General features: G+C 35.1%; 1 protein-coding gene across 8 annotated transcripts in view; it reads left to right on the top strand.

Annotated features, from left to right (window-relative positions):
* Positions 1 to 20675, top strand: part of ASPH (aspartate beta-hydroxylase) — a 272195-nt gene that overhangs the window by 90672 nt on the left and 160848 nt on the right. For 6 of the 8 annotated variants that reach the window (XM_077166854.1, XM_077166849.1, XM_077166856.1 and 3 more), the window contains 6 exons: positions 1307 to 1339; positions 2311 to 2367; positions 3543 to 3575; positions 7740 to 7778; positions 8169 to 8204; positions 9775 to 9819. In XM_077166854.1, the coding sequence (XP_077022969.1) occupies positions 1307 to 1339; positions 2311 to 2367; positions 3543 to 3575; positions 7740 to 7778; positions 8169 to 8204; positions 9775 to 9819 (243 nt within the window). The remainder of the gene's footprint in view (positions 1 to 1306; positions 1340 to 2310; positions 2368 to 3542; positions 3576 to 7739; positions 7779 to 8168; positions 8205 to 9774; positions 9820 to 20675) is intronic. The other 2 variants (XM_077166851.1, XM_077166855.1) reach the window with 1 other exon arrangement.

Raw genomic sequence — 20675 nt, 5'->3', positions numbered from 1 at the left:
CTCATACAATACCCTGTTGTGCCTGGATGGGTTGAGACTGGCACATTTGTGCTCATAGCCAGAGGGAAGTAGTCGGAGCTGGGTGAAAATTATCCCATTTGAAAAGTGAATGAGAGGTAGCCACGTACACAAGACAGTTAGTAAAGGTTGCAGAGATTTTTAAAGAATAAAAGTAATGAAAAAGTAAAGTATATCTAACTCAGAATATTTAATATTTGGGGAAATTACTTTCAAAGCAAGCAGTCCCTAATTTATAAGTGGATTTGTTTCCATTCATGCCAGCTATTTAGAGCAGAAAATGTACTTACCAGTAGAACTAACATTGCAAAGTCAATGAAAGCTAAGTACATAATTTTCTGTGAAAAATGCGACACAGATTCTTTTGAAGTGTATATAGTTTCAGCTGCATTGAAAACAAGCATTTGTAGACTAGTTGTAGAACTTTAGTAATCATTTGTTATGATTTCTGTGGGAAAAATGTTTCTGCTTTCTGAGTAGTGATGCTAATGAAACAATTTCCATGTTTACCCTGATACCTTGTGCTTCCTTTTGTCTTTGGCCAGGATGGTTCTGCAAGATTGGTAGTGGCTCAGGATTTTGGCTTCTTAGATGCTGCTTATACAACACATTTGAGAATAATCAGAAATGTAAAGAATTTATGTTGTTGAGATTCAGAGTTACAGATTGGGGTAGGAAGAAATTTCTAAGAAGTTCATAAATTGAAAAAACCTAATTTTTTTCTGACCTAATCTTTAATTGGAACATAGATCAGTTTGAATTTAAAAGTTGCTTTTTGAAAGTCTTTAAAATTAAAATGTTTAAACTTTATATATCTGTTAAAAAATTAACAAAGGTAATAAGAGTACAAGTCTCATATTATTGCAGCTCTCAAATCTTATGAAGTCTCCTTTCCTCTGTGTTGCCTACTTCTGGAGTACTTTTGCTCCAGAAAACAGTAGGGCATTGTTTAGAAAATAAAACACCATAGAGAATGTGAAATGAACTAGAAATTAGCACCTTTCCTGGGTTTAGCCTTTGTCATTTACTCTGAATAAGTCTACCTCTCCCTTCAGCCCAAGCACTAGTGGAACAAATAAGAGAATATGTGAAACATTATATATACATCTAATGAAAGAGAAAGTGTTTTAGCAGGCATCTAAATGATATTTCCATGTTCTATTTTAACAGTTATTTGCTTTTAAAATAAAAGCACTGATAAACTTAGATTCAGAATTGTGTATACAGTATCCATACACTTACCATTTTGTGAAAATAGTAATATTGATTTTAATGTTATTTTTTTCAGAAACTGAGGCTAGTTACCATGGGGAACAGACAGGTGAGATTTAAGTACTGGTCTTCCTTGATTAGAATAAATCTTTTCCTATAAAATATCAGCTACTATCTTTTTTGTGATCTATCTTCGTGAGGATAAATTCCCAGTAGTAAGATTACTAAATCAGAAGATACATTGCAATTGCATGTTTTGCAGCCTTCAATTGCAAAGTCAATAAAAGCTCAATATTGTATATTTTCACATCTCTCCTAGAAGGTAAGACCCTGTTAGAAATTGATACATTGTCCGTCTGATGGTCAATTTTTCTTCCACTGTTGGAATAGATCATTCTTTCTATACCATGGGACCATGTGATATAGTTGACTTGCATTTAGGACCCATATTAAAAGTGTATATAGAATTCTACTCCCCTCTGGAAGAGAACACTCCACAGGGAGTACTCAGGTGGAGTCTACATGAGGGGATGGGAAGTCAGGGGCTTCCATGCCCAGGCTCATTCTGTGGCATATTCTGATGGAGTGGGAAAGTAGAGGACTCACCTGCACTATTCTCTTCATCTCCACCCCTGCCACCTTCGCTCTCTCTCTTCCTTTCCTTCTTATGCTTTCCCTCTCTCTCAGTTTTGTTTTGTTGAATATAATTGAATTTCCAAAAATTAAATAAGAATAAAGTGGTGCACAGGTGTTTCAGTGGTAGAATGCTTACCTGCCATGTAGTTCTAGATTCGATTTGCGTCCCATGCACCAAAAATAAATAAATATATATAGCTCTCCTATATTGTGTTTTAATTATAAACCCTACAAATGACAGGACTGTCGTATTCATCTTTATATTTGACATTTAGCAGAGTTAGTGCTTATTTGTTTCACAAGTGAATGTAAATTTGAACATCATTATGATTTGGTTTACTTTTCTTTTATTACTAGAAATTGGTTTCCCTGTTCTGAATATCAATTTTGATTCTTCTTAATTGAAACATAGTTGTAATTTACTAATCATTTCCTAATTTATAGCTTCACAGGACTATAATCATGATACAGAAGAGATACTGTATGAACAGGAAAATCCAGGTTTGTGAATATTAAGATTATTGTTATCTGTTTTTGTTTGAGGCTGTAGCCAATGCCTTTTAGCCCAGGGTTAACTTTTCACTCTGATTCAACACAAAAATTTCTTTATAATTCTCATAATCATTTTTGATTTCCCAGATATTTATAGCAGTTTCTGAATAATAGTTTAACATTACATGGAGGAATTAGGGGGGAATAAGAGATGTGGTTTTCAAACCACCAATGGGAATTTGTCCTTTTCAAACCACCATTGGGATTTTGTCCTTGTAGATAGAGTATGGGGTGGGGTAGGGGGAGTATACAGTTGTTTAAGAGGCAGTATGGTGTGGTAGTGTCAGATGGGGGCAGAGCCAAGTTCTGCCACTTCCTATCTTTGTGACTTAAAAGGTAAATTGTGGAACTTTGCTCAACTTAAGTTTTTATTTATTTATTTATTTATTTATTTATTTATTGGCATGGGCAGGCACCGGGAAATGAACCCGGGTCTCCAGCACGGTAGGAGAGAATTCTACCACAGAGCCACCGTAGCTTAAGTTTTAAGCCCTCAGCTTAAGTTTTATTAAATGATAACATCTATCTTGCAAGGTAATGAGGATTAAAGTTAATATGCGATTCTTACAGAATGGTGCCTGATAAATTTCTGGTGTTTTCATGTTTGGCAAAGGTATATGTTTTTTTTTTTTTTTTAAATTCCAACAAGCCAGCAGTAGGTGGTGAAAGACTTTACCAGAATGCAGATATTAGATGAATATTTTTGTTAAAATTGTAAATGTTACTTAAAGCTGTTCAGTTATGATGTTGAGTTTCTATGGTGATTTTTATTTCAAAGGTGTGAAAGAAGTAATTTTAAAGTGATTTTTTGCCTCATAACAAATTACTTAATTTCAGCCTTTCATATTTCCCCTCATGTATCACTGCTGCCACAACGAAAAATCCAGAATGTTACTGCCTAATGCTACTTCTGTGTATGCCAAATTGAGGGATTTTTATGAAAATAATTTACCTGCCCTTTCCTTTAAATGCTTTGGGAAGGGACATTTATTTATCACAGACTGTGCAGATTTAAATGTTTACAGAAAGAGAATTTGGTATTTGAAATTTAAGGTGCATTTTTAGCCAAGTTATAAAGAATGACTCATATACTTATTTTTGGTTTTGTTCTCTTGTTTTTGCAGATGATGTAACATACCAAGACTATGATGAACCAGGTCTGAGAGTGCTGCCTTCCCTTAAGTAACCCACTTGCTTTAACAATCTAGCGAAATGTTGACTATTAGGTATAGAGAATGATGTTATTAAGCTATATACATCATAACTTAAAGCATCCAAATGAATGATCATTTTGAAATATTTCACTTGGGGAGATTATTATCTAATCCAGTGACTTTCCCAGTGCCTAAATAAGCCCTCATAATGTTTACAAGTTGCCTTTGGAGGCGTTTAGAAATTATTTAAGGAAATTTATCTCATTACTTTATAGTCACATCTTTCTTGATCAGAATTTATCTTCTGCTGAATAGTAAGAGTTCAATCACTGGCTATTTCTACAAATTAATCTCACCCGCCAGTATATATGCCTTATCTGCCGTGATTGAGACTCTTCAGAAGGAAAGGATTCTGAGCCTAAATGTAGCATGAAGAAAATGATTCTGGAAAATTTGTGGCATGAGCAGCATCTGATTAAACTCCCCTTGTGTCCAGCCACTTCACATGCTATTTTATTTGGTGCCGTGAAGTGGATTATATATTCTGTGTTTCCCCAATGAGAGAAGTACAATTCAGAGAATACAAATTGTTTGCCAAAGAGCATGTGGTTAAGAAATAATAGAGTCAGTGATGCACCACTGTTACTTCATTGTCTTCAAAGATAGCTATAGAAGAAAAGGAGTCAATTGGGTATAACTTTAGGTGTAAAGCAAGAAGAATGAAGAGATGTGCAGTGATTGATTCGAATAAAGAGGTCATTCTATGCACAAGAGAGCTTTAGGGCTTGGAATTCAAATATGAATAACGCAGGGTGTAATCTCATGATAGTCAGCAGATTTCAGTTGAAGAAAATCAAGAATGGCTACATGTAGATCTGATAGACTGATTTATTAAGAATGAAATTTTAAGACCTGAAACCCTGCGAAGATCATCACCCATGTTGGCTATGTCTAATGAGACATGATTGATACTATTGGAAGAAACCCAGATTGTATTTTTAGGGAGGGGCTGGGTTTTTTTAAAGTAAGAAATTAAAGAACTTGAAATTGCATGTAGATATTCTTTTCAGTCTTGAATTTGGAGAAGAAAATAGGGTTTGGAAATTAGAAGTTACATACATAGGTGGAATTTGAGAAATTTTTCTAAATTTTGCTAGTCATTATAGTGTTTTTCTAAATATACTGGTAGGAACATGTTTAGAATGCAATTTGTACACTAGATACAGAAACATTAAAATCAGACTTGAAAGGATTCTGAAATTAGATACCACAAAACAAAGGTTATTGCAAATTAACTATTTTTTCATATTCACAGTATCGTAATAAATGTAATGTAAAATTCTAACCAGAGGTAATAAATATGACCTAAGGGGTCATCAAGATCTGGTGAGATGATTTGGCCATAGAACATAAACTTCTTTAAACAAAACAGATCTAATAGTTAAAGGGAATGGTCACAATATGACTAGAAGATACCTCTGTGGACATTTAGGAAACAGACTGGGGAAGCCACGTGACTATCACATAAGTAAAGATGAAAGTAGGGTGAAAACAAAGCCATTTTTCAGTGGGAAAATAGAATATATTCTGTATTAAACTCTCCATACTCCAGAACCTGGTAAACATATGGTTTAAGTAGACCTGTACACAGAGCCAGCTTTCCATATCAGAAATATCCTAGAATGTATCACATGTACAGTGGACAAACCTGGGAAGCTATAGTTCATTCTTGCAACCTAATTAATTTATTTATTCATTCACTAAATACTTATTTAGCATCTCGTGTCTAAAATATATAGCACAGGAGCAATTCTGGTGCTTGTTCGTGCATGGTTTATATTCTCATGGACTGTATATTTTAACTGGGGATAGAAATGAGCTAATTTCAATTTAGTATTCTAATACAATTATAATAAATTCTTTGAAGAACAAGTACATTGTATGCAATGGTATAAATAAAGAGACCATATCTAGCTTGCAGGGCTATGCCAGGCTCTCCTGAAGTTGAGCTGAATTGTTAGAGCAGTTGACCAGGCAAGGGGCAGGGTGGCTGGAAATTGATGTGTAGTCTCTGTAGTGAAAAGATGTGTCTGGAGTGCTAAGCATGAGAAGGGAGGGTGAGCTGAGATTGTGGGCATGTCCAGGTACAGAGGGTACCATTAGCCTAGGGCAGGGGTGCTGCTCTTCACTTAGGCTGATGTCCAGGGGCACTTCATGATCAGGTCTGCATTTTGTAAAGCTTGACCTGTTTAACATGCAGCAAATAGACTTGGGAAAGACAAGAGTAAATATGGGGGACCAGTCAGGTCATAGCAGTCATCCAAACCTGTTCATTCCCCAAGTCAAGTGAGGAAGGGCCAGGTAAGGTGAGCACTGAGACTATGCACTTGATCATTACTGTAGGGCCTCTTAGGTGACCTCAGCAAGAACTGTTTTCAGCCAGTGGAAGTTGGACAGAGATGATAATAGTGGAATTGGAGTGGCAATGAAGATGGAGAGAAGTGGACACATCTAAAAAATATTTAGATGGTGAGATTGGCAGGTTTGATGGTGGATTTTGCTGGGGAAAGAAGCAGGGTATTAACAGCCATATCTGTGTTTCTAGCTTATGCAACTCAGGATGGTGGTACTTTTTTGGAAGACAGGATGAGGGCAGGTGATCATGGTTTTGGTTTTGGACATACCAATGTTGAGATTTCATTGTGAATCCAAAAGGAGATATCAGAGAAGCTGTTTGATGGTATTTGGATCTCAGAGAAGAAGGCTGATTCATTGTTATGAATGAGAGTCATCACGATTTAAATAGTGATGGAAACCAAATGCTGAGATCACACAAAGAGAGAGGATAGCATGGAAATAGTGGAGGTTCTGAGGCTGGGTTTTGAAGAGAAGGATCAAGTGATAAAAGAAGATTGAGAAGAGAGTGTAGTGGAAGTCCAGGGACAATAAGGTTTGGAAAAGGAAGAAGTGCTGCTAAGATATCTAATGAGGTAGGAGTTTAAAAGATGTCCACTGAATTAAACAGGGTGCTCTTGTATTATCATCAGGGGCAAAAATAGACTCGAGTGAGGAGAGGAGAGGAAATGAGGAGATCAGACAGCAAATGCAAATAACTCAGAAAAAATAAGACTGTGATTTAGAGGTAAGACATGGCAAGGGGAGACAGGATTGAGGGGGGTGCTTTTTTGTTGTTTTTAAACCAGTAGAAACTTGAATGTATTTACATGTTGTTGGGGATTCAGGGACAGTAAGCATGCAGGCATGCTCCTCCAACTTCTAAGTGTCATTGAAAAGAACCAAAAAGGAAATGTTAAAAATTGTTACCTGTTGTACCTCAAGACTGACAATAATGTCTGAATCATAGTAACTGCTCAAACTTTTTCTTAATTAAATGAATATAAAAGAACAAATTTGTAACAGTGCTACAAAATAAGAAAGTTTCTTTTAGCATGCCAGAAAATTTGAGGCATTTTTGGGAAGACAGATAAACAAGGGTTCAGGTTGACTGGGAAAGCTGCCTACCCCCAGGGGCATAGGAGAGGCCCACAGCAAAGAGAAGTTTTCCTTACAGCAGAGCAGTGGGGAAGCAATAAGCCAGTGTCTTAGCAAGAGAAGATATAGGCTGTGGGCCAGGGTTAGAGGAGTGATTTAAGGGTCATCAGCAAAGTCTGATTCTTAGGGGCTGGTAGCCAGGAATTTCGTACCCAGAGATCTGAGAGTTATCCCTCAGGGAACTGGCCTGGTGAAAACTTGAATCTGGAGTGATAAGCGCGGTGTGGGGGGGGGTCGGGGGTTGGGGGGGTGGTGGGGGAGGACTCAGAATCTCCACCACAGACATGCAGAAAATTAAAAAAAAGAAAATTCAGTGTTACCTGGGGAGTAAGGCAAATCATATAATCCTATCAAGTGATTGGACAGAAACTGATATTTCCCCTTGTTATAGGAAGGACATCCATCTAATTATCTTATCTTGTGGCAAGAAAGAGGCTGACCTAGAATTTGAACCCAGGCCTATTTCACTCCAGACAGACTTTCACGTCCCTCCTTTGTAACCTGTCCTTTTCCAGAGGCCAAACCCAGAGGTTCAAAATGAAGCAAGTAGTCACATTTGTGTAATCCTGAAAGTGATACAGTGTTTACAGATAAATTTTTCTGTTTGTTTTATAGTATATGAACCGTCTGAAAATGAAAGGATAGAAATTTCAGGTAACTTTTTTCTCTAAGCAAGTATTTCCTGCAAGTTAGGCCCCCAGAATTTGTTAAACTTTGATAATTTGTAGAATGAAGAATAGATCTAGTAGGAAATAGAGAAAATCCTCAAGTCACCAAGAAAATAATTGAGTATTGCCAATGTATTTATTCCCTCTTAATGATGCAAGTTTTGTGTCACCAGGGAAAATATCAGCCTATTTGATTGATGTATTCTTAAAATATAATTGAGAAATTAAAGTTGATATTCTAGTGTAAATACTTTTGAGTCTCTCTAAGAAGACCCAGTTGATAAGAGTGAAATATAGGGATCTGAGTGGTATAAGTTAATTTGGGGAGCTCAGTGGAGGTGAGACAAAAACCTAAGATGTTTTTGCTCTTTTTCAGATAATACTGTAGAAGAATCACGCATAATTGCAGAAGGTAAGCTAATTGTAAAGAAATGGTTTTACTTCCCATTTTAAAATTGTGTTCATTTATTTAACAACTATTTCTGCTGGGCTTACTTTTTGCTATTATATGGTACTCAGGAGTGATGTTTAAGCATAAATAAGACACGCACAGTTTCTGTGTGCATTGGACCTTGCATGCCATTCTGGTGAAGGCACAGATGATAGAGGCATTAAGATGATGAGAAGTCAATGAAAGAGATACACAGGGCACACACTGGAGAATAACTGCTTAGGAGGAGGAGGGTCACTCCAAGCAGGACTAGATGACAAGCTCTGAGGAGGTGATCTGATGAGCAGGATTGAGCCAGGGCCAAGGATGGCTTGACAGTTGGGTCCTTTATGTTGTTATTCAGCTGAAAAAATATTCCTTTTGAAGGTTGAGGGATGGTTTCTGAAAAATAAACAGTGGCAAGCATTAAATAGTGGTGTTTAAATGCAACTGGAATAATAATTAAAATATTACTTCAGTACCCTGCTTTGTCTCATGTAGACAGAAACAGAGCTTTATATAAAGCATTACTGAGCAATAATGAGGAAACTAGCAAGAAAAGCTAGAAAGAAGGAAATAAGCCAGTGGTTAATGGGAAAATCTTATTTTTTTCTGTTTCTTTTTATTTTTATGTAAAATATTTCCATATTTCAAAAAAAATCTATTTTATGTAAAATATTTCCAAAATGTTCTATTTTGAGCATATATTTGGAAACAAAATTAGTGCAGGAAGAAGTGATTAAAATAGCTGCATGTATATTTTAAATTTTAGAAGATACTATTAAAAAATGCCTCCTTTTGACCAGTTACTATTAAAATTTTTAAAAAGCAAAATGAAAGATGTCATAATCTTATCTCTAGATTAAGGTAACATTAAGTAGGTTTTTAGGTATGAAGATATGAACATTTGATTTAATTTTACAGCATGAATCATCAATTCATCATGTTATTATAGAGGTTTGGTGGTGATGCCTACAGTTTCTTTAGTTGTAATTGCTTTGAAATAGTCAAGGTCAAAAACAAGATGCTAAAAGTTCACATCCATATTTTTGGCTATTTTACAATATTTTATCTGAACATTATTTGTCAAAAACAACTTGATTAAGAATAGAGTATGATTTTTAAGAAACTATTTCAATTTGATTTCCTTGAATTGTTTTATTCATCCTAAAACTAGAGTTATAATGTAAAGCACTTTGAAGAAGAAACAAGATGCTTCAGTATCTTTTCTCAACTTTCTTATCATGTCTATTGCAAAACTGAGGTGCAAACCTAGGTTTTAGTCTAGTATCTTCTTTGATGGGAAGTAGAGTTTTGAGGTTAACTGTTTAGGGAGATAATGTAATGCTTATATGGAACATTTGAGAAATATATGACGTTTTCCTAAGTTATTTCTAAGTTTTCTTTGTTGTGATGGTGCAATAGGTTAAAACATCTAATGCTTTTACAGTAATTATAATTTGAAAATAGTAACCAAAACTTAAATACTGGTAGCCTCTATTTCAAACTTTGGTCAACAATAGGTAATGAATTGTAATTCTCTTTATGTTAGAAGTAAGCATCCCCCCTGCAGGAGAACATCAGGAAGTCCCACCAGGTATGACACTTCATTAAACGTGTTGTATTTTCCGTTTTTGTTCAATTTAAAATATGCTGTTGATGTTAACACTAGCTTCATGAGATAAATACGTGAAGGATAAAAATCCTGACAACGAAGAATGAACTGTGAGTAAATTTAAAAATAAAATGTTCTGTGTTTTGATCAGTTGAGCCAAAGTAATAGAAAATACACATCAGCCTCAGCCTAGCACTTATTTATTGAGCTAAAATTTGGGGGGTATTCATGATAAAAAATACCATATGATTTTTTCCATTAAAGATTGTTATAATTATAAGAGTAAGGATGTTTGTTTTTGTGTATTTTTTTTATTGCCAGAGCTGTTTGATGGAGGATATGGGATCAAAATTGCCCTAAGATGGAAGTTTAATAATGCATAAATTTGTGATGTCGTCCTCTTCCTCCCACTCCCTAGCTTCTTTGAAAGCATCACTCCTGGTCTCAGGGCTTGTCATACCATGCTGTCTCTCCTGTCAGCCCACGTGTTAAATCCATTTCTCTGCTTTTCCCTACCTCCCCTCACCTGTCCTCACTGCCCCACCTGTCCTCTTCCTTCATCTGTGGATTTGAAAAGATGATGATAACATTTCAGCCAATCCTGGGCTTTCACATGCATTTTAAAGGTGTTGTTAACCATACCTGCAGCCACTATGAACCTCCTGCTCTCATAGTGGGGAAGACTTTTATTAAGAGAGGGTTTTCCATGCCCTAGCTCTTTCTCAAAATGTATTTCTTCTTGTTTCTGTATTTATTTTCATTTTAAAAGTTTTTGTGTCCTATTTAATGGTTCACTCTTGTATTATTTGTCATATTCTACCTAGTGTAAATCTAATAGCAGTGGTAAGCATTGTTGTTATTAAATATTGAATTTCAAGAAAAAAAATAACCTTTATAGTCAGGGAATATTTTTAGTTATTCACCAGCTTATCTTTGCTTATTTTAGGGTTGGAATCTTTTAGGTTTTCATACCATGTCTGTGAAAAAAAATTATTTTATTAAAAGGCCTGAAATATTTGTGTTATAAAGAAGAAAAGGAATCCCTGCTAAAACTGATCTTTTACCTCATAACTACTGGGTTACATATATTTTGTGTTTGGAAAAGATGGACAGAGCAAAGAAAGTTGGTATATATGTCTTATTTTTCTTGCTGGTTTCCTCTTTTGAGTGATGCTTTACATAATGTCCTGTTTCTGTCTAGATGAAGCAAAGCAGGGTACTGAAGTAGCATTTTAATTACTAATCCAGTCCTTTCAATAATAAGTAATCCTAAAAATAATCAGTTTTTACAAGATTGCCATTTTTTTAGTTACAGTTCATGGTTTTTAATATTGATCTAATTTTAGTTAAGGTATGAAAGTTAATATTCTGACCAAAAGTTCCGTGCTTTTATTTCAGTATTTTGTAAATCACACCTAAGAATTTCCTTGGACCATAAAAATAAAATACCTAGGGTTGGGGTAATACAATAAGGTGTTTTTTCAGATGAGATATTTAAAAATTGAAGCACGTAAAAATGGAGATTTGATTAATATGCATGATTCCTGGTGTAGAGGGAGCTCCCATCAATGGTGGTTGTGGCTATTAGTCTTTACTACTAATTAATTAGCCTAATCTTTGAGGTGGATCAAGGGAAGCTACATTTTGAAAGACTTGCTCAAGAAGTTGTATCCTGTACCTTGGCAGCATAAAGATTTGATTGACCAGCTATACAGTCGTAGTCTGACCTTGTCAACAGAAAATGTAAGCCTGAGAATCAGCAGTAGTTATTTTTAATAATTGCACTGGAATTGCTTGTTTCCCATTATATTCTTAGTCTTGTTTTATATTGCCATTTAAAACTTATTCAATATGTGAAATAACATTTATAAATCTAGATTAGTGATATTTGTATACGATAGACTGGCTCTTTTTGTAATAGTGTTTAATTATGCATCTGATTGCAGAAACAGTAAATATAAGGCCCATGTCCTTTTACCTCTTAATCTTTAAGATTCTTGTTTTTTGGTTGAAAATTCAAACAGAGGACTTATGCAAAATACTAGATATTAATTCACTTTCCCTTGGCCCTCAAAACCTACTTATTAATTATTTTGTCTTCCCTGATCATTCTAGGACTAGGTTATATGGCCTTATTATCGCTTCTTAAAATTCATCATGATGTATTTATCTGTGAGATAATTCCACAAGCAGGGACTGTCTCAATTCACATGTATTAACTAATTTAGTCTTCCAGGTACACCAAGACTTAGACATGCTATTTTCTCTGTTTCTCAAGTGAGAAAACAGAGACACAGCAAGGTAGAGTAATTTGCCCAAGGTCCTAGAACTAACAAGTGGTAGAACTAAGATGGATTCTTACAATCTGGCTGCAGAGCCCAAGTTCTTAATTGCTCTGCTATTAAAGATTATTAAATAACAGCTTAAGAACTGATAGGAGTTTTCAGAGCTCTTTTATTAGAGAAATCATATTCATAGGCATCTGTCTCTTAGTATACACAGTACATCAGTTAGGACTCAGGATTGTTGAAAATGTAATTATTACTCATGGTAGAGAAAATTAAGTTGCCTAATAGTTTCAAATTTGCTATCACTTATATTTATAAATTGTAAGTGCTTTTAAGGTGTACTCATAGCAAGGCTGGGAAATGGGAAATGTTAATCCTACAAATTGGTAGTTCTGATATTATTAGCAGTCATTCTAAAAAGCTGATTTTATTATTTTTTAATTGATTTTGAAATCCCTCCTGCTTTATCAGATTTTCAGCTTTCTTCTCAAAATCACATTTTTGCTTGAAATCATACAGCGTGTTTCTAAAAATATGACAGCATGAATATATATAGCACAAACTGAATGATATATGAAGGAATCATTTATGACATTTGTCAGAGTAAAACTTCCCTGCCAAATGGTACTAAAGCCATTGACCAATTGGATCCAAAACAATTTTTCTGTAAGTTTATGCCAGAAAAAAGAAAGTCAGTTTCTTTTTCTTTGTGAAATCATATTATTCAAAATGGTGACATTTGAGCATCAAGGTTTTTCCGAGTGAATCTGCTGTTCCTGTCTGTTTGAAAATGGAGAGACCATTTCTCACTTGCCCCACTGTTAAATATTCTTCTAGCAGTGGTCATAGTTTCCCTCTGTTGCATCCGTCCAGAACTTTTCCTGAGGTTTCCTTGTCACCCAGAATTTTTAACACTGATTAGTGAGTCCAACAGCCAGCTTTAGAGTTGTAAGTGCTAAACTTCTGAGGCAAAAACAGAGACTGTATTTGGAGTTCTTAACAGTTAATATTTAATAAGCACGTGTTATGATATTATTATTGACTTGAGTGTCAATTTATTTAATAAATATTTATTGAGCAGCTACTATAGTATGGGCCCTGTGCTGGGCATGAACGTAGGTAGGTACATGAAGGATGATTTTTTTTTTTTTATTAATTAAAATTTTTTTTTAAATATAACAACAAACACAAACATTCTTACCATATGATCATTCTGTTCTACATATATAATCAGTAATTCACAATATCATCATCACATAGTTGCATATTCATCATCATGATCATTTCTTAGAACATTTGCATCAATTCAGAAAAAGAAATAAAAAGATAACAGAAAAGAATTCATACATACCATACCCGTTATCCCTCCCTTTCATTGATCATTAGCATTTGAATCTAAATTTATTTTAACATTTGTCCCTCCTATTATTTTTATTCCATATGTTTTACTCATCTATTGATATAGATAAAAAGAGCATCTGACACAAGGCTTTCACAATCATACAGTCACATTGTGAAAGCTATATCATTATACAGTCATCTTCAAGAAACATGGCTACTGGAGCACAGCTCTACATTTTCAGGCAGTTCCCTCCAGCTTCCCCATTACACCTTAACTAAACAGGTGATATCTATTTAATGCGTAAGAATAACCTCCAGGATAACCTCTCAACTCTGTTTAGAATCCCTCAGCCATTGACACTTTATTTTGTCTCATTTCACTCTTCCCCCTTTTGGTCGAGAAGGTTTTCTCAATCCCTTGATGCTGAGTCTCAGCTCATTCTAGGGGTTTTCTCAATCCCTTAATGCTGAGTCCCAGCTCATTCTAGGATTTCTGTCCCATGTTGCCAGGAAGGTCCACACCCCTGGGAATCGTGTCCCATGCCGCCAGAGGGAGGGCGGTGAGTTTGCTTGTTGTGTTGATTGGAGAGAGAAGCCACATCTGAGCCACAGAAGAGGTTCTCTTGGGGGTGACTCTTAGGTCTAATTTTAAGTAGCTTGACCTATCCTTTGTGGGGTTAAGTATCATATGAGCAAACCCCAAGATTGGGGACTCAGCCTATTGCTTTGGTTGTCCCCACTGCTTGTGAGAATATCAAGAATTCTCCACTTGGGGAAGTTGAATTTTTCTCCCCTTCTCACCGTTCCCCCAAGGGGACTTTGTAAATGCTTTTTTTTTTTTTTTTTTTTTTTTTTTTTTTTTAGGAAAGACAGAGAGAAGGAAGGAAGGATAGAAGGAAGGAAGGAAGGAAGAAAGGGAAACATTTTTAAACATTTTCTTGTTTTATTGTATTCTGTTTCTCCGTTTTTTGTTACATGGGCTGGGGCCGGGAATCGAACCGAGGTCCTCCGGCATAGCAGGCAAGCACTTTGCCCGCTGAGCCACCGCGGCCCGCCCTGTAAATGCTTTTTAATTCATTGTTCAAATCACTCTGGGATTTATTGGGGCATTACTCTGAACAAACCTACAAAATCTTATGCCCTACTGAAGGTTCCATGTACTTATGGTGTTCAGTTAAGCTGCCCACATAAGTTATATTACGAACTGCACTAGTCAAAATATAAATTTTGTACCAAATAAACATTTTTTGCTTTAGTCTCACACATAAGTTAAAATTTTAAAATATTAATTACCATCTATTTTCAACATCCTGCAGTAATGACATTTCTTTGTTCTTGTGAAGGGTGATTTATCCCTGATCTGTATCGGTTCACTGACCAGCAGGGCATACAATAGAGTAAAACAACAAATAATACAGTGCCATGAACTGCTCAAAGGATATATCTAGGGCAGCATAGAGTAAGGTAAGGCACCCCACATGTTGTGGTACTAGAGCTAAGTTTCTCCATATAGACAGAAGTTACAGGAGTTGGCAGGTGGGGAGCAGAGGAAGCAAGTACTTACCCAACAAAGACCAAGATACTGTGCTATGCAGAGTGTAGGAAGCCAAGAAAAGCAGGCAGACGTCACTTCTTAAAGTGTTTATATGCCTTGTTTAAGCATTTGAATTTGGACCTAAAAACTGCAGGAAACCATCGGAAAATTCCACACAAAGGATTTTCCAGCAAATAGGTGATGAGACTAAGTAAGGAATCAGGTGCATTAATCTAGGCTGGAAAATGGGGGTATTGCATGGTGGTACAGTGAACAGAGAAGAGGGATCGATTTCATGGAAATTTGAGTTAAAAATAATTTGATGGAAGAGGAATCAGGAATGATGACTGCATTTCTGACTTGAGTCCCTGAGAATGGATGATGGAAGCCTTAATGGTGGTCCAGAAGGCTGAAGAAACAGGGTAGCAGTGGAGATGCTGGGTTTTGGAGATAATGGGTTTGCAACTTGGTAAACCACTTCTGAGTGGAGTCCTCTGATTAAATATTTAGGAGCATTTATTTGAGTTGTTCAGAATTGCTCCTGGACTTTTAGTTTATTTGCCTTTTTTACAAATATTTAACCATTATACTTTGAACAGCTTCCTGTGGTTTCAAGGTATTTTTTGATTGCACAGATTACAAAAATATTTATTCCTCTCAAAGTCTACCTAATTGTTAAATTCTAAGAGAATCTAGGAATTTTTTTTTGAATTTTTCTATTGGGGTATAATTTACACCCAGGGAAGTACCCACATTTTGAGTGTCCTGCCCAAGATAGAGAATACTTCTAATACCCAGAAGTCTCTCTCTCTGTCTTATTCTCTCCGAGTAATAACCCCACCAAAGGCAACTACTAGCCTGCTCTGTATCATCACCACCATAGATTGATTTTGCCTGCTTTTGAATTTAATATAAATTGAATCATTCATATATAGAGATCTATATATTATGTACGTATACACATATATGATTCTTCACACACACTTCATGGCTGACTTCTGTTGCTCAATCTCATGTCTGAATTCATTTTATCTTATTCATTGCCAATTTTTAGAAATACACTACAGTTTCTTTATCCATTCTATTGTTAATGGAAAAGGGTTTATTTCTAGTTTTCTACTATTACAAAAAAAGCATCTGAATATTCTTGTACCTGTCTTTTGGCAGATATGAACACTCATTACTGTTGGGTATATAAAAGTATACATTTAAAGTCAAGTTGCTTCACAGTAGCACAAAACAATTCTGTTTGTATAAAAATGGACAATTACTGAGTGCACGGGTAGTTCCGTGGTAGAATGCTCGCCTTTCTTGCAGGAGACCTGGGTTTGATTCCCGGACCATGCACCTGACAAAAAAAAAAGTATGATTACTGAAGATAGGATTTAACAAATGAATATGAATGCTAAGTCATTAAATTGATGTCTCTTTTACTCTCCAGTATTTTAGAGCAGCTAGAAGTAAAGACCTAAAACTGTGAAATTGTAACTCATGTCAAACTCTGAAATATGTTCTACAACTAATTGTGGTGCTGTTCTTTGAAATGTACAGCTTTTTTGTATATATGTTATTTTTCACAAAAAAAGAAGGAAAAAAAGTTGATTGTGATGATAAAAAAAATATTTAAGCCCTCTAGCCTCATATATTCTGGAGCAGCTAGAAGGAAAAATATGAGAGGATTGTATGGTAGCCCATGACAAACTCTGGGATATGTCCTATAACTATTTGTTGAAGAGTGCTTTGAAACTATTGCCTTTTTATTTCTTTGCTTTGTATATATGTTATACTACACACACACAAAAAAAAAAAAGTGAAAAAAAGTGCTCCAAATTGTTCAGTAATAAAAAAAAGAGAAGTTGGTTACACGAAAAAGTTATGATGAGCATAGCCCAAATACCCCTAAAAATTGGGAGAAAGATCAAAGGAGAAGGTGGAGTTATGACAGAGAAGATTGGATTTCACAAATGAGTATGACTGCTGAGTCATTGTATTGCTACTTCTTTTCGTCTCCAGTGTCTTGAAGCAGTTAGAAGGAAAAATCTAAAATTATAGCATTGTAACCCATACCAAACTCTGAAATCTGTTCTACAACCAATTGTTGCACTGTGCATTGAAATTTATTGCTTTTTTGTATATGTGTTATTTTTCACAATAAAAAAAGTTGTTTAATAAAAAACAATGTATGATTACACATACACATGCAAACACGTAGATAAATAGGTAGGTAGATAAATTGAATGAATGAATAAAGATATATGCTCATCTGGCTTTAGAAATTATATCAAAATTAGGGCCTCTCCATGTGCACCAGCCTTGATGGGAGAAAAAAATGTAATGCTTCTGTTTCTCAAAAGATTGAATTTCTTAAATTCAATTTGAATTCTCACCAAATTCTGTATTTGAATTTTCATCAGCAGCTTTACAAGTAACCCCGTGATTTCTCTGAATAGTTTACCATTCTATTATCAAGTTGCCCTTTAAAAAGAGGGCATTGACTTCTGTTGTTTTTGTTTTTGTTTTTTAATAGAATAAAAATGAAGCAGTTTCACAGTCTGTACTGGTTGGTCCTTTAATTTAGATTTCCCCTTATTTTTGCAGATACCTAAAGCTTCAGAAAGACTGCCCTTACTACCACAGGAGGACCATCCTAACCATATGCTCCAAAAGATGGCTGTGTTAGATCTTGAAGTAATTCCTGAGCAGATCAAGATCTTTGGGAATGAACACTAACGATGTTTTCAATGACTTGTAGTCCACTGTCATTTTAGTTTATTTTTTTAAGAAACAAAAATTACTTGTGATTATACATTCCTGCATGTCCTTTTTGGGTAGCCTTAATGCATCTATTTGATTTTTTTATTATTATTTTTCTTTTTTTGTGACAAACATTTAGTCTTGTCTGCATTTATATATGTTTTCCAGGCAACAGTTATAATTATATTGATGATACAGCAGCAATTCTCTTGACAGGGTTTTAATATATGTTACTAGTAATTAACATGAAGTGTGTTGAGCTGATCTGTGTAAATTCTTAAAAGCCATTAAGAATGTTTTGCATTAGCACTCTTAACCCTAATAGAGGTCATCATTAGCTGTGAAGGTTTGAGTTGTACATATCTGCACTGATATTCTTATCAAAAACTTCTGCATTAGCTTTGAATATTCAGGTTAAAACTCAGATTTTGAGATTTTTAAGCTCTGAGCTGGTTAATTAGAAAAAAAGTAATATTTTGATAGAAGTTTTAAATTGTCATGGCTGATTTATTTTTCAGAAGGAGAGGAGAAAACTAAAATCCCTTGATAGGACATAGAGGAAAAAGAATGCCCTAATGGATAGAGCAAACATTTCCTGGCACCTCAGATTGATCATGTCATAGCTGTAGTCCATTTGGTATTTGTTTTAAGTATTAGGAAAAAATATATATGTATGCATATATATATATTTTTTTTTTTCCTGGTACATAATTTAAAGATTGTTTTGCCTTTGGCTGATTTATACTCTCACAACACCTATGTTAGAGACCACTGTGCTCTTACTAAGTAGTGGGTGATGTTCCAGTCGAGTCAATTTAGGTTATCTGAAGAGCACCCACAGAGCCAGCCGCTTCCTGCTGCTGTTTCACAGCATATGAGCCTTTTTCTCTATACACTGAAGGCTTTCTTCTTCTTTTCTGTGTGGTTTATTTCTGGTTCAGAAATAGCTGCTCTGATGAAAATATTTATTTGTTAGAAGAGAAGGTAGCTACAATATCCATTTGAAAGAACCATGAGCTAAAAAAGCCATAAGAGGTGGTTTCATTTATGTGTCATAGGTGGCTCTTGATAAGGTGACTTTTTTTTCCTGCATATAGGATTAAAATTAAAGAGATTTTATATTTTTATCATTATAGATCATAGTTACAGCATAGTGAGTTCTGCATGCTGATTCAATGTAGTAAAATCCCAAGTAATAATGTAGAAAAGCAATAATTTTCTGAAGCTGTGGTATGGGTGATATAGAGCTGATACTCAAATTTGAATAAGCTCTTAATTCATATTGTGGATTATAGAACACTACTTTTTATAAAGCCATATTTTTTTAGGGAAACTTAGAAGTGACACACAACTGATAAATCAGTAAAATAAGTTTTACTGGATTCATGTATATAATCATCTCTGGAATTCTGGAAATTGAAGATTCATTATGCTGTGATCAATTTCAAATATCTTAATTAATGAGCCTTCTATTAAAATATATACCACGCTGTACAACATCAGTGGATTTTCTAAAATAACATGTCTTCTGTTTAATGTTATTTGTGTGCAATAAAATGCAGAAGAATTCTTCTCTACATTGTCATTATTTTGAAGCATAATAAGTACTTTTTTATTTTATTGCAGAGAAAAATAGATTCATATAAACCTACTAGTTTTTTATGAGATTAAAGTGTTTTTCTTATGGCTAAAATCATAAAGAAATATCTCACCACCTTTCTTAGGCTGTTTCTAGTCGGTAATATTCATTTTGTTTGACTTTTAAGTCTTTGGCTGTGTTGCCTGGGACAAGATTAAAAGTTAAATGGCCCTTATGAACCTTCCTTAAAAATAAGTCCTTCATTTTGAACCTATAAATGTTGATGATTCTCTGGTCAGCACTGCCTTGGCCCTTTCCATCCTCTGCTAACCCCAGAGCTAACACTCTGTAGAACAAGATCTTCATGGTTGAGATGGAGCAAATAGGCAGATTGGGTGGAAGGGCAGTAAAGGGCATGGGGAATTCTCTTTCTTTTCTCTCGGTTCCAATCTTTATTCTCTGGGAGAAAAAGAGAACTAGACAGGTAAGACAGAGATTCCTGGGGCTCTTGAAAGGGCTTTTTTCACCTCTAACATGCCCAGAAGAAACATTAAAAATAGACTTTAAGGAGGGTAAGCAGACCCACTCTTTTTTTTAACATGGGCAGGCACCGGGAAACAAATCCTAGTCTCCAGCATGGCAGGCGCGAACTCTGCCAGTGAGCTACTGTGGCCTGTCCCAGACCCACTCTTATTGCATGCACCCTCTCTGTTGTACTCCATGTACGTGAGGAAGTTTTCTCTGCTCACTGGTATTATCGCTGTTTGCAGATAAGTAAACTAAGGATCAGAGAGGCTAAAACAGTTGCCTGCTATGTTCAGATGGCCAGTAAAGAAAGCTCTTTCCTTCGTTATGCTTTGCCACATAGTTCTCAAAACTACAATGAAATCTTTTTTTTTTTGAAAAAATTTATCTTCGTGTTTTCTTAGGTTTCTAGTGGCATCTGTCAATATAATATATGGATTTATCATAAGAAAAATAAAGTAAACTTTATTGTATTCATTTGCCAGAGATTTTCCATGTCCCCTTTTGCGCATGGGTTGCACATGGATACTCTGGGAATGTTAGCATTCTTATAATTAGTTCAGAAGTTCATGAATAGCTTAGTATGAATTTTATAAGAGCTGCATCATTGAGAGTAAAAATGGAACCATAAACATTACTGCATATAGGGGATACCAGATTTAATAAAAAGGGAACTAATGGAATTTCTCTTAAAGAGAGCCTAATTTTTAATATAAATAATGCAAAAATATTCAGTTCAGGTAGTTTCTGAATCATGTTAATAATTAGAAAGAAGTCAGACTAATGATTTAGATTAGAAACTAATATTGTCATCAAC

Source organism: Tamandua tetradactyla, chromosome 6 (genome assembly GCF_023851605.1).
Source record: "Tamandua tetradactyla isolate mTamTet1 chromosome 6, mTamTet1.pri, whole genome shotgun sequence".
Lineage (NCBI taxonomy): Eukaryota > Metazoa > Chordata > Mammalia > Pilosa > Myrmecophagidae > Tamandua > Tamandua tetradactyla.
This window is presented reverse-complemented; position numbering and strand designations above follow the sequence as displayed.